The following is a 15,580-nucleotide window of genomic DNA, read 5'->3' on the forward strand; positions in this document are numbered from 1 at the left end:
TGGCATTCATGTTTTTTGACAATGACGAGGGATTTGGGTTTAGTTGAGTTGCTTAAGTGTGTTTTTTGTTCTAAAAGTTAAATAAATCTGTTTTCAAGTTTAAATCAAATGCCACATGAAGCCATGAACAGCTGATACAGCACATAGACACAGTATATCCAGGGTTAGTACAGTATCTAAATTTCAAGAGAGATTTATGAGTCTTTCACAGCTTTTATCAGAGAAAAGTCAGTCTCAAGACATTCTCTCTTGAACAATCTAAATCTACTTTTTTATACGGTACAATTATTTATAATGTTTTAACTATAAATAGTATTGTTTCCTATGGTGTTGTCACTCTAAATGTTATTAAAAAGCTCTCTGTCATAAAAAACGTCCTAGTAGTCCCACAGAGTTACCTGTTATTACATGTTTGTGCAACTGTTTTTACATTTAAATTTAATAATATAATAACAATAAATTTTATTCATATGGCGCCTTTCTGGGCACTTACTTAGAGGGTTGCAAGTTCGCTTTTTGTCAACAAGTCGGAGTTATGTATTTTCTTTACAACTTTAAGTAGTGAATGTTGTGCATCTTAAGTTTCTTAATAGAAACAAAATGCATTAGTAGATGCATATGTGCCTCCAGATAAAATTTATTTCTAGCAGAAGAATAGGTTTATTTTCCAGACAAGGAAGGATTGCTCTCTCATGCTCTTTCTGACACAACCCCTCTCTCTGCATTTCTCCAAGTTTAAGTCTGCCAAGTGAAACAGACTTATGGTTGAAGCCAATTTGAACTTTTTAAATGGTTTTCATACTGAAACAAAAGTCTTAGTTATGAATCTTAGTTTCACTTACTGTTTTTAAGCTTTCTTTGCAATAAAAATTCAAACTGATAGGCATTTTACAGCACTCAGATAAGGATTTTTGATGTTATAATGTTTACATTAGAAGGTAATTTTTTACAGCACAATTAAATTCTCCTATTATAAATAAATAAATATAAATTATATTTATAATGAAAGTGATCACTTTCATTATAAATATATTATTGTGATTGACCTAAAATACTAGCAAAAGTGGAAACAGAGTTTTATATTTGGTACAGAAAAGAAAAAAAAAAATTTCAAAACATTTCATCAACTGTGGTGTTAATGATCAATCAAAAGCTTACACTGCATCTAAAACATCAGAATAGTCTTTATTGGTCGATGTGTGGTAGTGGTGGTGGGGAATACATCAGGGGATCAGCAGTGCCAAAAAAGAACATACATTTGTACCTGTGCTCTAAATATAAGTGAAAAAAATAAGGGCCATCAAACAACAAGAAGCACAAACAAAAATGAGACGGTACACGTGATATCAGATGGCAGGACAGTGCATGAGGAAGAGGGGGAGCCACTAGTACTCCCTTATGCAACTGTTATTGGAATTAACAAGGCCACTTCCAGCACTTGGTTAATAAAAGATGATTAGATATAAGTTTATATTTTAACAATGCTTTTGTTTTGCTTTTATGACAGTTCCTATGAACATAGTTGGGAAAAGCTCCATCCTTCAGTGTCATGCTAATGATTACTCGGGTACTAAGAAAAGCTATGTTTTTAAATCTATAAAACAGATCAGGTGAGCCAAATTTTTGAGGAATAGAACTTTTGCATTTCATCTATGTCCTTGAGAGTTCTAAAACTGACACAAAAAGCTGAGATTTTTCCTACTTGGACAATTACAAGGTAGGTGTTAAGTACTGCTGTGGTTTACAGTGTGTGATTTTAATGTTAAAATGAATAGGTTCTTATTTCTTTTTTTTTGTTTTAGTTTCTTTAGTGTAGAAATCTTCATTTCACACTGACTTTATAGAAACAGAAATTCAGCAATTTTAAATAGACAATTTTTTAAAACTTTGTGGCAGATAAATTTTGTGGGTATTACATGTGCAAAGAATTAAGAACTCGTGTGCTATTGTATGTGTAGTGTTATGTGTTAAAATATTTAAATGATAAAATACATATTTGATGCATTTATAAATAAGAGTTGTGTTTAGTGTTGCAGTGCATCATTTTTCACCAGACTGAAATACATTTTTGATTCTAAAGCATCTTCAACGACAGCAGTGCGAGGAAACATTCCTTCTATATGAAAACCATGGTTGTCCTGCAACATTCTTTTGTACAAACAAAGTTTTGAACTGAATCATTTATAATCATGCACAAAGTTCATTTTTTCATAAAATCTCCTACATCGATTTACAGTAAGTTTCATACAGTGATCCTTCGCTGTATCGCAGTGAATAAGTGTTGCTGTGTCACGAAGGGGCCCATTGTTCATCACCTGACAGGGGGCTCAAACTTAAGGTCAGCCTCATGGTAGAGGGGGGAGGATGGGTGGAGGAACCGGACAAAACTGGGGAAGAAGAGGCCAACAACACAGACAGATTGCTAATGACCTCATGGCAACACTTGTGGATCATGTGGTAAACAGTGGCGGACTTAGCAGTTTGGGGGCCCCAGGGCGAAAAATAACATCGGCCTCTCTGCAGTTGTTGAAATAGCTTTTTTTTTTTTAAATGCTCACCTAAAGTGTAAATCACCGAATAACTTCCTCACTGGTCCACTTCAAGACAATATCAATGTCAAAAATGCAAATGTTTTGATAAAATTTTAAAAACTAACATCAAATTTAAATATTAAAGAAAAATATTTTACAATGTTTACTTCATTTTTACTTGGAGAAAGATTGTTTCTAAAATGCACTAATTTGTTAATCCTCACTTCCTAGAAAGAACAATTTAGGATTTTCTGTCTTTTCTTTAAGTTGTCATGTTTTAATAGAGAGGACAAAAGACAGAAAAGGTATGTTCTAAAAGTTGAACAAAGTTTTTTAGTTTTTATTCTGTCAAAGTTTTTCCTATTTCATCCGACTTCCAGCACTTTGGGAACTTTGGGAACAAATGTCTTGCTTTCTCTTTACCATTTCTTTTTTTCACAGCCGAACGGATCACCTTGCTTATTTTGACCAGGATTTAGAAATTGCTTTGAATCCTCATTTAATCTCTGCAAGTGTAGTGTCATGGTTTCCAGCCAAAAAGTCATATTAACGCCAGCAAACGATAGATAGATATTGCAATCTCGCGCCAGGCCGTACCCATATCCGCAGCAGGTCTCCAAGGTGAAGAGCCTCTCGCATGTTATCTGCAATATTTTGCAGATGTTTTTCTGCAATATATACATATATATATATATATATGAAATCACATCCACCATTTTTGCAGTCAGACAAAAACATGAAATAGTGGAATGCTAGTGTCATGTGTCATTTTGACAACGCTGACACTTTCATTGACTTAAATACTTGCCTTTGCAGATCAAATTATCCATTTTGATTTAAGGGACTTGGTTTTGAAATATGAACATTTTGATCATGTGACTGTGTAAATTGACTCACTTTTTCAGGTTATCTACCATGTTTTGCGGTTTGCACTAACTGTTTTGATAAACTGCCTTAACAGTGGTGCAAACCTTAATACTGTTGTAAGAAATGTACCAAAATGAATGAGAAAAACTGTATTTATCACTAGTTTGAATTTTTACTCTTCTGTTGTACATTGAAAAAAACCTTTGTGGTTTGGAAACTGAGTTAATTTCTTCAAAAAAGTTCAAGTTCTATACAAATGACCATAACTAGAAAAAAACATTTTGGCTTTGTTGAAAAGTTGATGCTTAAAAGAATAAACAATACTGTCCCGAGTGCTCCAATTACCACAGGCACCACTGTCACCTTCACTTTCCAGGCTTTCTCCAGTTCTTCTCTGAGTCCCTGGTATTTCTCCAGTTTCTCATGTTCCTTCTTCCTGATGTTCCCATCGCTTGGCACTGCCACATCCACCACAACGGCTTTCCTCTGTTCTTTATCCACCACTACAATGTATGGTTGGTTTGCCATTACCATCCTATCAGTCTGGATCTGGAAGTCCCACAGGATCTTTGCCCTCTCATTCTCTACCACCTTCGGAGGTGTTTCCCATTTTGACCTTGGGGTTTCCAGTCCATATTCTGCACACATGTTCCTGTATATTATATTCCAGCCACTTGGTTGTGGCATTCCATGTATGCTTTCCCTGCCAGCATCTTACGTCCTGCAGTTATGTGCTGGATTGTTTCAGGCGCCTCTTTGCACAGCCTACACCTTGGGTCTTGTCTGGTGTGGTAGATCTACACCTTGGGTCTTGTCTGGTGTGGTAGATCTACACCTTGGGTCTTGTCTGGTGTGGTAGATCTGAGCCTCTATGGCTCTGGTGCTCAGGGCTTGTTCCTGGGATGCCAGGATGAGTGCTTCGGTGCTGTCCTGTAGGCCAGCCCTTTCTAGCCATTGGTAGGACTTCTTGATATCAGCCACTTCAGTTATGGTCCGGTGGGACATCCCATGCAGGGGTTTGTCCTCCCATGAGGATCTGTCCTCCAGTACTGTATCCTCTGGTCTCCATTGCCTGAGAAATTCACTGAGCACACTGTCAGTTGGGGCCTTGAGCTTGTTGTATTCCTGCATCTTGGATGTTTTCATCCTAGTGGCTTCTAGTCCTTGGCCTCCTTCCTTGCTGCTATCTTACAGTCTCAGGGTGCTGGATTTGGGATGGAACCCCCAATGTATGGTGAGGAGCTTTGACTGAACACCAATGTGTTCTCTTAGTTTTCGTCCAACAACATGCTTCATAGGTTAATTGGTTACTCTAAATTGTCCCTAGGTGTGACTGCATGGGTGTATGATTTGTGACAACTTGTCCAGGATGTTCCCTGCCTTCACCCACGAGAGACCTGACTAGGCTCTGGCAGCCCTGTGACCACAAAAGGGGACAAACGGGCGTTAGAAAATGAATGAACATTACATTTCTGCCATGTTATAAGACTTGACAAAAAGCTACACTTTCAACCATTATTAGTGTTTTGTTTTTATAAGAGAACAATGTTATAAATAAAGGGAATAACGGTTTTCTTTCAAAGAAATAATTTTTTTCCAGGGAATTTTCTGGCTAGAAATCAATTTTGGTTGGTAGACTTTGCATGTTACCAGCTACCCTGGATGGTACCTAAAAAAGTCAATTTAGAGCCCTGGCTACAGCAGACCCCTGGAAAGACATTTCAATCCAGAAAGCACAACAGGAAGAGCAAAATACTGCACAGGACCCTCAAGAGATTCCCCTGCAAATAAATGTGAAAGAAAACCAAAAATAGTTTAGCACATAAAAATTTCCATCACATCCCCTCCTCTTAAAGTATTCAAATGGACCCTCCATGTTTTAAAAATCTACAAATGCATAACATCCAGATAATGACATGAAATTGAGAAATATTAGCTTAAGGAATAAAAGACTATGCTCAGAAACTAATCATAATAATAATCATAAGGTTGTCACAAAAAGACATTTATGAACGTGAAACAGTTTTTACTTTGTCTTCTACATTTACACCTGAAAGTATAAAGACCTGTGTCTGCACGTATAACCTTCATTTCTCACTTTTGTGTTAGCACAGAGATAACGCTTACTGAGGCTCGGTGTCTTGCTCAAGAGGGAAAATCAGCAGATATAAATGCGTGACCTGCAACCTAAACAGTTGAGGACAACGTGACCGTGTTCAAACCTGCTTGACACCTGGGTCAATCAACACCTTTTCCAAGTCTCACAACTGAACAGCTCCACGATTACAACAGGAAGGCAAAGAAGTAAAGCAATGCTCAGCAACATTCAGAAAAGACTATGGAATTTCCGCAGCTTTCTCTTAATCATCCTCACACCACTGCTCCTGCTACCTATTCCCCTTGTCATCAGGACAAAGGTGAGTTTCTTTATAACTGTATGTATTACAAGTGTGATAAACATAAAAAAAGAGTTGGAACTGGAAAAGAATATATCAAGTTGATAAGAACAATATAAGAATTGTGATTTTATTACTTTCTGATTCTCTTACCCCGAGACTAATGGTGCTTAAATCTTTTTTACTTGATTACTTTTTTTTAAAGTTAACTGTTGAAAACAAAAAAAACCTCAAGGGGCTTGAACTATGAATACTATTTAGATCTTTATATGTCTGAAAAAAAATATATTTGTTTATTTGTAATTGATTCTTTTTTTTGTTTACTCATTACTGTTATCCAATTGCTATCATGTCTAGGAAACAAAAGAAAATCTAGGCTTTTGCTTGGCCAAAGATTATGTCTGGAATGTATGGAGTTATTTCAGTCTCAATAATCAGAAATGCACACAACCGGTTTTACAAATACACACGCTCCGATTCACAAATGTCATTTTATGCAAACGTGAAAAATAAATTCGGAAATACACACCCTGTGTTTCACAAACACACAGATTATGTTTCACAAATGCACACTAAATGTTTTACAAATGCACAATAAGTGTTTCTCACAAATGTGCACACTGTTTTTCACATAAACATTTTAGGAATTCACAATAAATGTATCAGAAATGCACAGTAAGTGCTTCACAAACGTGACTTTTAGGTACACATGTGATGTGAACTCACAGATCATTCGAACTGCAGACTGTGCATTCAAAATCCCGTTCTCGTTTGTGAATCTCCCCGTGTGTGTGAGAGATTTTTCTACGGTGAATATTGAGACTCATCTGACGGAGCGGGTCAACTAATGTCACCATTGGCTAGTGAATCTGTCAATCAAACTCATCGGCAAAGCAGGCGGGTTCGCTTTTAGCCAATCGAATGGCCCCTTACACTCTTCACTCTCAACTGACGAGGGAGGGAGCTGTTCAGCACAGCAGTTGGGAGGACGCGGGCGGCAAACATGGCGGAGAGTTCTTCAGAACGGGAACAGTCTCAGCCCGTAAGTAATGCACTTATTTTATCATTCCCTCGTTGTACATCTTGTAATGTTATTGAATACTAAGTTGAAGCGGTCTCCTTAGCCAAGTGACATGTGTGAATGCTTTATGAACACTGCAGCCGAGTCGTTTGCAGAGTACCCCCACCGCAAATTAGCTTAGCTTAGCCTGTGCGGTCATATTTTTTATGAAAGCGGGGGAGGACTTATGGTTTTGTCAAGTTTTACCAGCTCTTCACACAACACGAGTAACTACAACCAACCAGGGGCCTCGAAACTAGCCGGCTTTCGACTCAAATTGTGTCTGCCTGCCCTGTGTGAGTGTGAGGGAAGTTTAAGCTAGCGCGTCGGTTCAAGCTAGATATACAGCCAATGTAGGTTCTTAACATGATTCATAAGGAGCCAAGGGGAAAACATGCCGGATTTACAGCAGCACAGAAAGTTTAATAAAAAGTATTGATTTAGAGACGGGGATTTGTTTAAACACTGATGCTATGCTAACTAGCTAGTAAGTTAGCTGTCCCGTGTGCTGCCTTTATGTAAACGCGATCCGGGTTAAAGTTAGACAGTCTTTTCACAACCCAGACTTTAAGACGGGGTGGATATGTGCAACAAAGTTAATTCATATGACATTCATGAAAACGGCATTTTTTAAACATAACATACATGAATCCACTGAGAATGAAAGAAGCCTCATTAACGTTTCTAACGTTAGAACCCGTATTCATTGTGATGACCAGCCCTATGAGATTGTGTCAGAGTGACAGCCACTAAATTCCCCGTATCTTTACTTCCAATGACAAAATGACAAGAATCCCAAACATTGTGTTTTTAGGCTGTTTTGTAGTCAATAAGTAGTCACAGAAAGGGCGGATGGGAGAAATCTGCTGTCAACAGTGATTTGAGTAGAAGTTACTGTAAGTATTACACACAGGCTTCCTGTGATCAGTGTCTTGTCTCTGATATTTTTTTAAAGCTGTTCTTTACTACAAGCTCAAGTTATCATAGCAAGAGTGTTTTAAAAAATTCACCTTTCTAATATTTGAAAATTATGTAATTTAATCTCAGACAGCTAAATGATCCATCCATGTTTGTTGTGTTTTTATTTATTCTCTAGGAATTGCTGAAGCGTGACATCCTAAATACCTTTCTATTCTATTCTATTTCATATTTTATCATCCTATTGTATTACTGTTTTACCTGTCAATTGGGAATTTAGCATTTTTGCCCCTGTAAATATCTGTCAGTTGAAAGTATTTGTACTTGTATTCCATAGATCTTGTACCTGAGAAGATAGCAGAGAACAACTGTGCAGACTTGGCCTTCTTCAGTGACGCTGTGAACGTTTATGGCTTACCTCTGAGGTATTCATGTTATTCATAAAGAAATATTTTATTCACATATCAGGCAGTATAAGTACTTGGTTTTTTGTACAAAAATAAAATAACTTTTTTTAGACTCCTCTGAAAACAAAGCCAACTCTAAAACTTTCCCCTCGTGAATAACATTTTACCCCCCCTTAACAGTCTCTCTCACCTCATTTTTTTCCCCAGTGATACATGTAACCCACTCCTGCAATTTATCTAACCTAGAAATTCTACTTATTGGCATCATACATAAGAACATTACATTTTAAGTTGATGTGTACCGTATTGGCGATGCATTTGTAATTATGTGTTTGAGACATGATTTTCATGTTATTGTCAGGGTGAGAGGAGATCACGGAGGAGAAAACGTGGGCATAGCCGAGTTAATGCTCACAGTACGTACAACTGACACAAACGGCTTCATTGTGGGAAAAGTGTACACACAATCAACGGTGAGTTGAACCTAGTTTTAGATGCTTTAATATATACATAAAAGTGAATGATGTATTAAAAATAAATCTGACAATATAATATTTCTTTTTGCTTTTTTCCAAATACAGGATTGAGCCCCTCTGGTGTGATGTCTTCATGACTGTTACTGGTTTATATTACAACATCCTGCACTCTCCTGAGGACCAAGACTTGCTCAATATCAGTAACATCACGTATTCTGCTGCCATTACATCTTCCTACCACGCATTCAGGCCAGTTTGGATGTCTTTAGTGACGCGTGGGACAGCCAATCAGGACGGAGCAAAGCATGACACCAAATCAGCTGTGGCATTTGGGCTTGACCCAGAACCCTGTTTCTGATCCCCGGGTAAGTGCTTTATTTCAGTGTTTTTCAACCTTTGTTCTCTTGTTCCACGGTCTGACACCGGACTCTGTGGAAAGTTACACCGCTAAAGACAAGCTTTAGCTGGTATTTTTGTTATAACTGAGCGACTTTATCAGCAGAATTAAAAACAAGGAAGTGAAAACTTTAACCACTTCTCATTGGTCAGACTGATGACATGTGATTAAGCCTTCAAGAATGATTGGTGGAGACAGTTAAAGGGGCGGGACTTTTCCTTACAAGGTTATAGCTGCAGCTAAATCACGGTACTGTCAACCTTATCAAAATGTATTTTATAGAATTAAATAAACACAAAGAAAAAGTCATTTTAAGATCTTTTATATTCCTAACTACTCAGTGTTTTATCAGTGCCTGTTTGGATGAACAAAGAGCTGATTTCCTGGAGATGGGAAATGGTTTTAGATCAGTGAAGTAGGGCAATTCCCCACGGCACACTTGACCATCTCCCACGGCACACTTGACCATCTCCCACGGCACACTATTGTGCCGCGGCACACACACTGGTTGAAAAACACTGCTTTATTTAATCTCACTGTACTGGACAACTGATTTGTGTGCAGTTCGACTAAAGTGGAAAGTATCAAGAACAGTATGATGAAATCACAATGACTACAAGGAATTTTCATCAAAAATGAATGAAAAGTATTATTGTTGTGTGGTGCAAACTATTTCCCTAAATTGTTTGGTTTTTTAAATCAAGTAGGAAGAATAGCACATCTGCAAGTTCAAAATGCATCACAATGTTTGGCATTATGAGCCATCAGCTGTACTAATCTCACTACTTTGTTAAGAGTCACTTATTTGCAAATTATAAACAGTTATGGAGATATGAGGTCTGCCTGCTAGAAACAATATAAGTCATTATTAGTGGGTCTCTGTTCCTACATAATCTAAAACATTAAAAAAAACAGTGCTGTTCATAAACAGTATCTTTTTTTTTTTTTTTTTTTGTCAGGGTATGCTGGTTCCAGAGATTGAATGGGAGGAGAGTGGATCCATGGCTGAACCTCATCCTGGGATCAATGTCCTGGAATGGGACAGTCACCTTTTGGGTCCACAAATGTTGGAACTGCAAGACGACATCAATCCATTGTTTAATTCAGACCGTGTGGGAGTGGACCTACATCTTTACTGTCCCGTTTGTTTAGAACTTAATTTAGGCGACATAATTACATACAGAAGAAGAGAGACTGAGGGGAGTAAGACAGAGTTCAAATCAATACTGCTGTATTGTTCAAGGGACTTCATTGTATGTAAGGAAGTTATGAAAATTAGTTCCACTTTAAATAAAATTCAAATCAGTAGAGATCCCACATTTGCTTAAATTTTGATGTTTTAATCTGTCCATGTTTTCACTGAATTTTACTCTGCAATAAAGGGTGAATGTTTGCACTTTGTTGTTCTATGACCATCTTTTGTTGTGTAGTATTTAACCAGCTATAAAACCCAGAGAGATGAGGATCTTTTTTGCAAGGGTGACCTGGCCAAGAGGTGTATATGTATATGGTTACAATATAAAATCAATGACATTTGAGTTATTAAAAAAATAAAATTAAGGTCCATCAAAGTGACTTTGGGCTGAGCAGGGGAGGTGTATATTGGGCGTCTGTGATTGACAGTGAGATGAACTTGAGGTAATGTAGTCCCACTGCGTGGTACGGAGCAAAGTGATGCCAGTTTCTCCACAAAACCTTCTGTGGAAGTTAAAGATTTTTCTCCTCCACCTTCAGATGATCACGACCGAAGGGAACCGTGTCTGAGTGTTGAAATGACGCTAGCATGAAAGCTAAGAGAATAACGTACAAACAATCCCGAGTGAAACATTCATTTTAAATCTCATGACCAGTACAGAGTTCGATGGATTCTATGTCAACTGCATTCAACCACTGTTGCCTTGCTCCCAGGTCCACTGAAAAGTTGCACAAGCCAGTAATTTTTGACAACCCAAGGCAGATAAACCGACAAGCCATGCTAAGGCTAACACGCTAACGACCGACTGGTACAGAATCAAATATGGGCGGAGCTTTTGCCACCTGCAGAAAGCGTAGAGAAAGTGTAAGGGGCCATTCGATTGGCTAAAAGCGAACCCGCCTGCTTTGCCGATGAGTTTGATTGACAGATTCACTAGCCAATGGTGACATTAGTTGACCCGCTCCGTCAGATGAGTCTCAATATTCACCGTAGAAAAATCTCTCACACACACGGGGAGATTCACAAACGAGAACGGGATTTTGAATGCACAGTCTGCAATTCGAATGATCTGTGAGTTCACATCACATGTGTAACTAAAAATCACGTTTGTGAAGCACTTACTGTGTATTTCTGATACATTTATTGTGAATTTCTAAAATGTTTTTGTGAAAAACAGTGTGCACATTTGTGAGAAACACTTATTGTGCATTTGTAAAACATTTAGTGTGCATTTGTGAAACACAATCTGTGTGTTTGTGAAACACAGGGTGTGTATTTCCGAATTTATTTTTCACGTTTGCATAAAATGACATTTGTGAATCGGAGCGTGTGTATTTGTAAAACCGGTTGTGTGCATTTCTGATTATTGAGACTGAAATAACTCCATAGGAATGTCTTTGATGTCATTATTGTTTAAATTTATTCTAAAGCAAACAAAAACATTTATATGCTTGATACTTCCTTTTTTTCTGTTCCTCATGAGTGTTAACCTACAAGAGATCGTAAACCACTTAGAAAAAGTTTTTCATCATATTTTTTATCAGTTTATTGAACCATTATAAAAAATATTTAATAATAGTGGTTCTCATTCGTTTTGGTTCAGCAGAACTTTATTTTTTCTAAAATTTTTCTAATATTAGACAAGAATCATTAAACCAAAATGTAAAATAGCATGCATACAATTCAGCAAGTTTTAATATCCAACTTAAGGAGTTGGTTCAACGCTTAATTGTTTATCCCATTTTATGTCTTTTTGACTCTGATTGTCATAACAATTTTTTGAAAATAATGGTCCTATATTAAAATGGGCCACAGTTGGTTCAAATCATGTGGTCGCATTCACGAAGAGCTCATTTTTAGGAAAAAATCTAGATTTTCACCTTTTTTTTTTATTTTCAACATTTATGTTGTACGATGGAGTTTTAGGGCCAGTTTACAAACTTAACTTAACTACTACTTTAAAGTCGTAAATGTGCGACAAAAAAAGTCATAACTGTTAAATTACGAGATCATCTGTCGAAACTTTATGAGAAAATCTCGTAAATTTACAAGCTTTTTTCTCGTAAATCTACGAGATAAATCTCTTACATTTACAAAATAGAAATTTACAAGAAAAAAAAGTCATAGATTAACGAGGAAAAAACACCAAAGATGTCTGTTTATCGGACCCTAGCTGGAAGATGAGAGATGTGGAGAATTTTGTGAAGCTTTATTTCCGAATAGGTTTAAAAAACAAAGAAACCCTGAACCTTTTGACGACTCAAAATCAGATTATTGTCAGTGCAGCCGGCATTAAAGGGTTCGGTGTCGGTAAAGCGGAGTTTCTTAAGTAAAATAAGGAGTTCAGAGACACGTTTGGGTGTAAGGACCACTACTTTATCTTCCTTTTTATTCACATACCCAGAAGTCCATTTGTCTCATTACATCATGAACTTGTCATGCGCAGAACACCAATGTGTAAACAGTTACAGTTACAGTCATCCTCCAGATGAAACGTCCTGTCTCAACATAAAACAAGATGAATGAAAATAGTCTGTCATATTAGGATTAGAACGTTGAAAAATTGCTCCTCCTCAGAAGCGTCACACAGACGTAGAGATCTGGTCTTTAGTGGAGGATGAAAGGATGGAAGTGGACATCTGCAGGGACACCGATGTCTTCAGCAACGGTCTGCAGAGATCCTGCAAGTCACCCATCAATACATAAAACATTAATAAATCATAAATCAAATTAATGAGCTTCCAAACATTTGGAACATTCAGCTCACCTGTTCAATTAAGTATAGTAGGTTTGCTCTGCTCTGTATGCTCACTTTCACTTTAATCTGGTCAAGTCGAGTTTTTTTCTTGTAAATTGACGACTTTAAATCTCGTAATTTTACTTTTTTTTTTGGTGGCCCTAAGACACCGTAGTACTGTTGTAGATTTATAACTAATGTATTTCGTTTAGACTCTATATTCTTATTATAGAATATTTTGTTAATGATTTTAAGAAATAAATGTTGCAAACAAATGAAATCAACAGAAACAGTAATGGGCTACAAACTACGTTAAAATAATCTATTAGTTTCCCAAAAGCATCTAACAAGCTGTTTTCACACTAGAGCTATATTACTTTTGAGTACATCAAGTTTTTTTCCATGTTTGTTTTGTTACATTTAAGTACTTTATTTCAGTAAACTATTTTATTGCTCCGCCATTTAAATAGTTGTTGGTCACACAATAATAGTTTTACCTGGGAACTTTTACTTAAATCCTCAGAAAAGACGCATACATGTTAATGAGACTAGTTAGCAACGATTAAATACATTTCTTGAACAGTAGATGCTGATAGCAAAGACAAACTGAAGAACCCAATGTTTTCTACTTTGGAGTGCCCATTTAACTTTAAAAACCTCAAATACATTCCAAACTTGTTTATGAAACCTGTGTCAGCATACTTCAAATGACCAACAATTAATTTTTATGCAAAAAGAAGAGGTTAGATCGTTTACCTTTCTCTGCATTCTTTGAATGAAACCTTCTGCTTTGTAACTGTATGTGGGTATTTATGTTGTGTTTCTCATTTGTACACTTGCAGTGTTTGTGTTGTGTGTTTAAAACTTTGTTAAAAAACAATAAAAAGTATTTAAAAAAGAAGAGATTTAGGTTAGAATAAGAATATAGGGAAATGACTTTCTAGAAAATATAACAGTGCAATGACAAAATAATGGAATCGTTAAAAAGTGTTCAGTAGCCACTGAGGGCATATTGCACAATAATATTGTATAGTTGCAATAAATAAAAGCACCATGTTAAAATCTATTTTTAGTTTATCACTTTCCAGTATCTTGCTACCTTTCACTGTGCAATAAAAGGGAGCAGAAAGTAGATTACTCTAGAAGTATTTTTGTAGTTGTAGTATAATCTCGCAGAAGCCAGACATTTATTGAGCCAAAGATAAAGCAACAGTAACATATAAAGAGAAAGCCATTTATTACCCCGGGCAACCACAGTCAAGTGAAACATCTAGGGTTTAGATTTGTAGAAGGAATAGATAAAAAATGTATTTCTCCTAAACACTTGTCATCTTTTGTCACATTCCTTAAAATAAGTAACGTGGAGGATGCATTTACTAAATGCTGTGTAACCTATGAGCAAATAATGTATATCTAGAATTTCCTTTTAACAAAATTACTCTTTTTTTGTTTATTTGTTTTTTTTATTGTTTAGGAGGCAGAATGTGCCTTTGTGATGCTCCTGATGGCAGTGTATTGGGTGACAGAGATCCTTCCCTTGTCCATTACTGCTATGCTACCTGCTGTCCTCTTTCCTTTATTTGGCATTATGAAGTCCTCTGATGTAAGTATCCCTAAGCCTTACTTCTGAACCAAAATAATCAAAAGTTAATATATAAACCTAAAAGGGTTTGGACTAGATATTTGAATTTAAAAATGAAGGACTTTGTAATAAAGTTTTCAAAAAGTCAGCAATGCTCAACCCCCTAGATGCTTTTCTAGATGGGCTGGCGAATTCAACCAAGCCAACCTGAAACCACTCAGAAAAGAGCTTACAACCCTTCCTCAACCTGATACCTCTAGACCACCTCACTATTATGATGTGCATTTAGCCCACTTGTTAGACACCAAACCATTTTATGCACAACTGCAGGTACTAGGCTTACAGTGAAAGCATTACAGGAAAGTTTCAACAATATTCAGTCAGGGAGCTGCTAAACAGAGTGTTATCAGGAGCTCTTATTAATCACAATATCTCCAACAAGTCCTTAACTCTTCGTACTATTTATGAGGTGTGGATGACAGGGGAGGATTTCAGACTTCAATAAACACAGAGTTCATCCCTTTGATCTGGAAATAGGAGACCGAAAGGATAACACGTCTTATGCCGACTTGTCTGCAATTGGTATAAAAGTAATTACAGGAGATAGATAAGTCACCCCCATCTGTGGTGCAAGATAACAAATTCTGTCTGACCTTGTCGACAACCTGTGGACTTTTAGACGTTTAGACGGCTCCTGTGAGCTTCTGACTGTAAAACGCTTTAGGTCTTAATCAAGGTAGAAAATCCATTTACCTTCTTCAACAAAGGTGTTGGGCAGCACTACTCTTGGGTGTACTGATCACTGAGAACCTCTCTTGATCCAACAACAGCAGTGGTTTCTTCTCATTGTTTTGAAAAGGATCCTCTATCCTCTATCTTCATAAATATCCCTTCATATGTAGTAACTTGTTAAACCCTACATATGACAGATAAACCCACCAAGCTTCTTTAGTCTGGGTGGAGACTGTAGACTCTGCAAGGTAAAATGTCTGAGTCATATCCAGCAAACTCATA

At 36.9% G+C, this 15,580-nt stretch overlaps 1 protein-coding gene across 1 annotated transcript in view; it reads left to right on the forward strand.

Annotated features, from left to right (window-relative positions):
* The first annotated feature begins 1,182 nt into the window (after nt 1-1,182).
* Nucleotides 1,183-15,580, forward strand: part of slc13a1 (solute carrier family 13 member 1) — a 41,712-nt gene continuing 27,314 nt past the window's right edge. The window contains exons 1-3 of the mRNA XM_011475720.3: nt 1,183-1,717; nt 5,508-5,815; nt 14,459-14,587. Of these exons, the coding sequence (XP_011474022.1) occupies nt 5,711-5,815; nt 14,459-14,587 (234 nt within the window). The 5' untranslated portion in view covers nt 1,183-1,717; nt 5,508-5,710. The remainder of the gene's footprint in view (nt 1,718-5,507; nt 5,816-14,458; nt 14,588-15,580) is intronic.

The sequence above is a fragment of the Oryzias latipes genome, chromosome 6, assembly GCF_002234675.1.
Source record: "Oryzias latipes chromosome 6, ASM223467v1".
Classification (NCBI taxonomy): Eukaryota; Metazoa; Chordata; class Actinopteri; order Beloniformes; family Adrianichthyidae; genus Oryzias; species Oryzias latipes.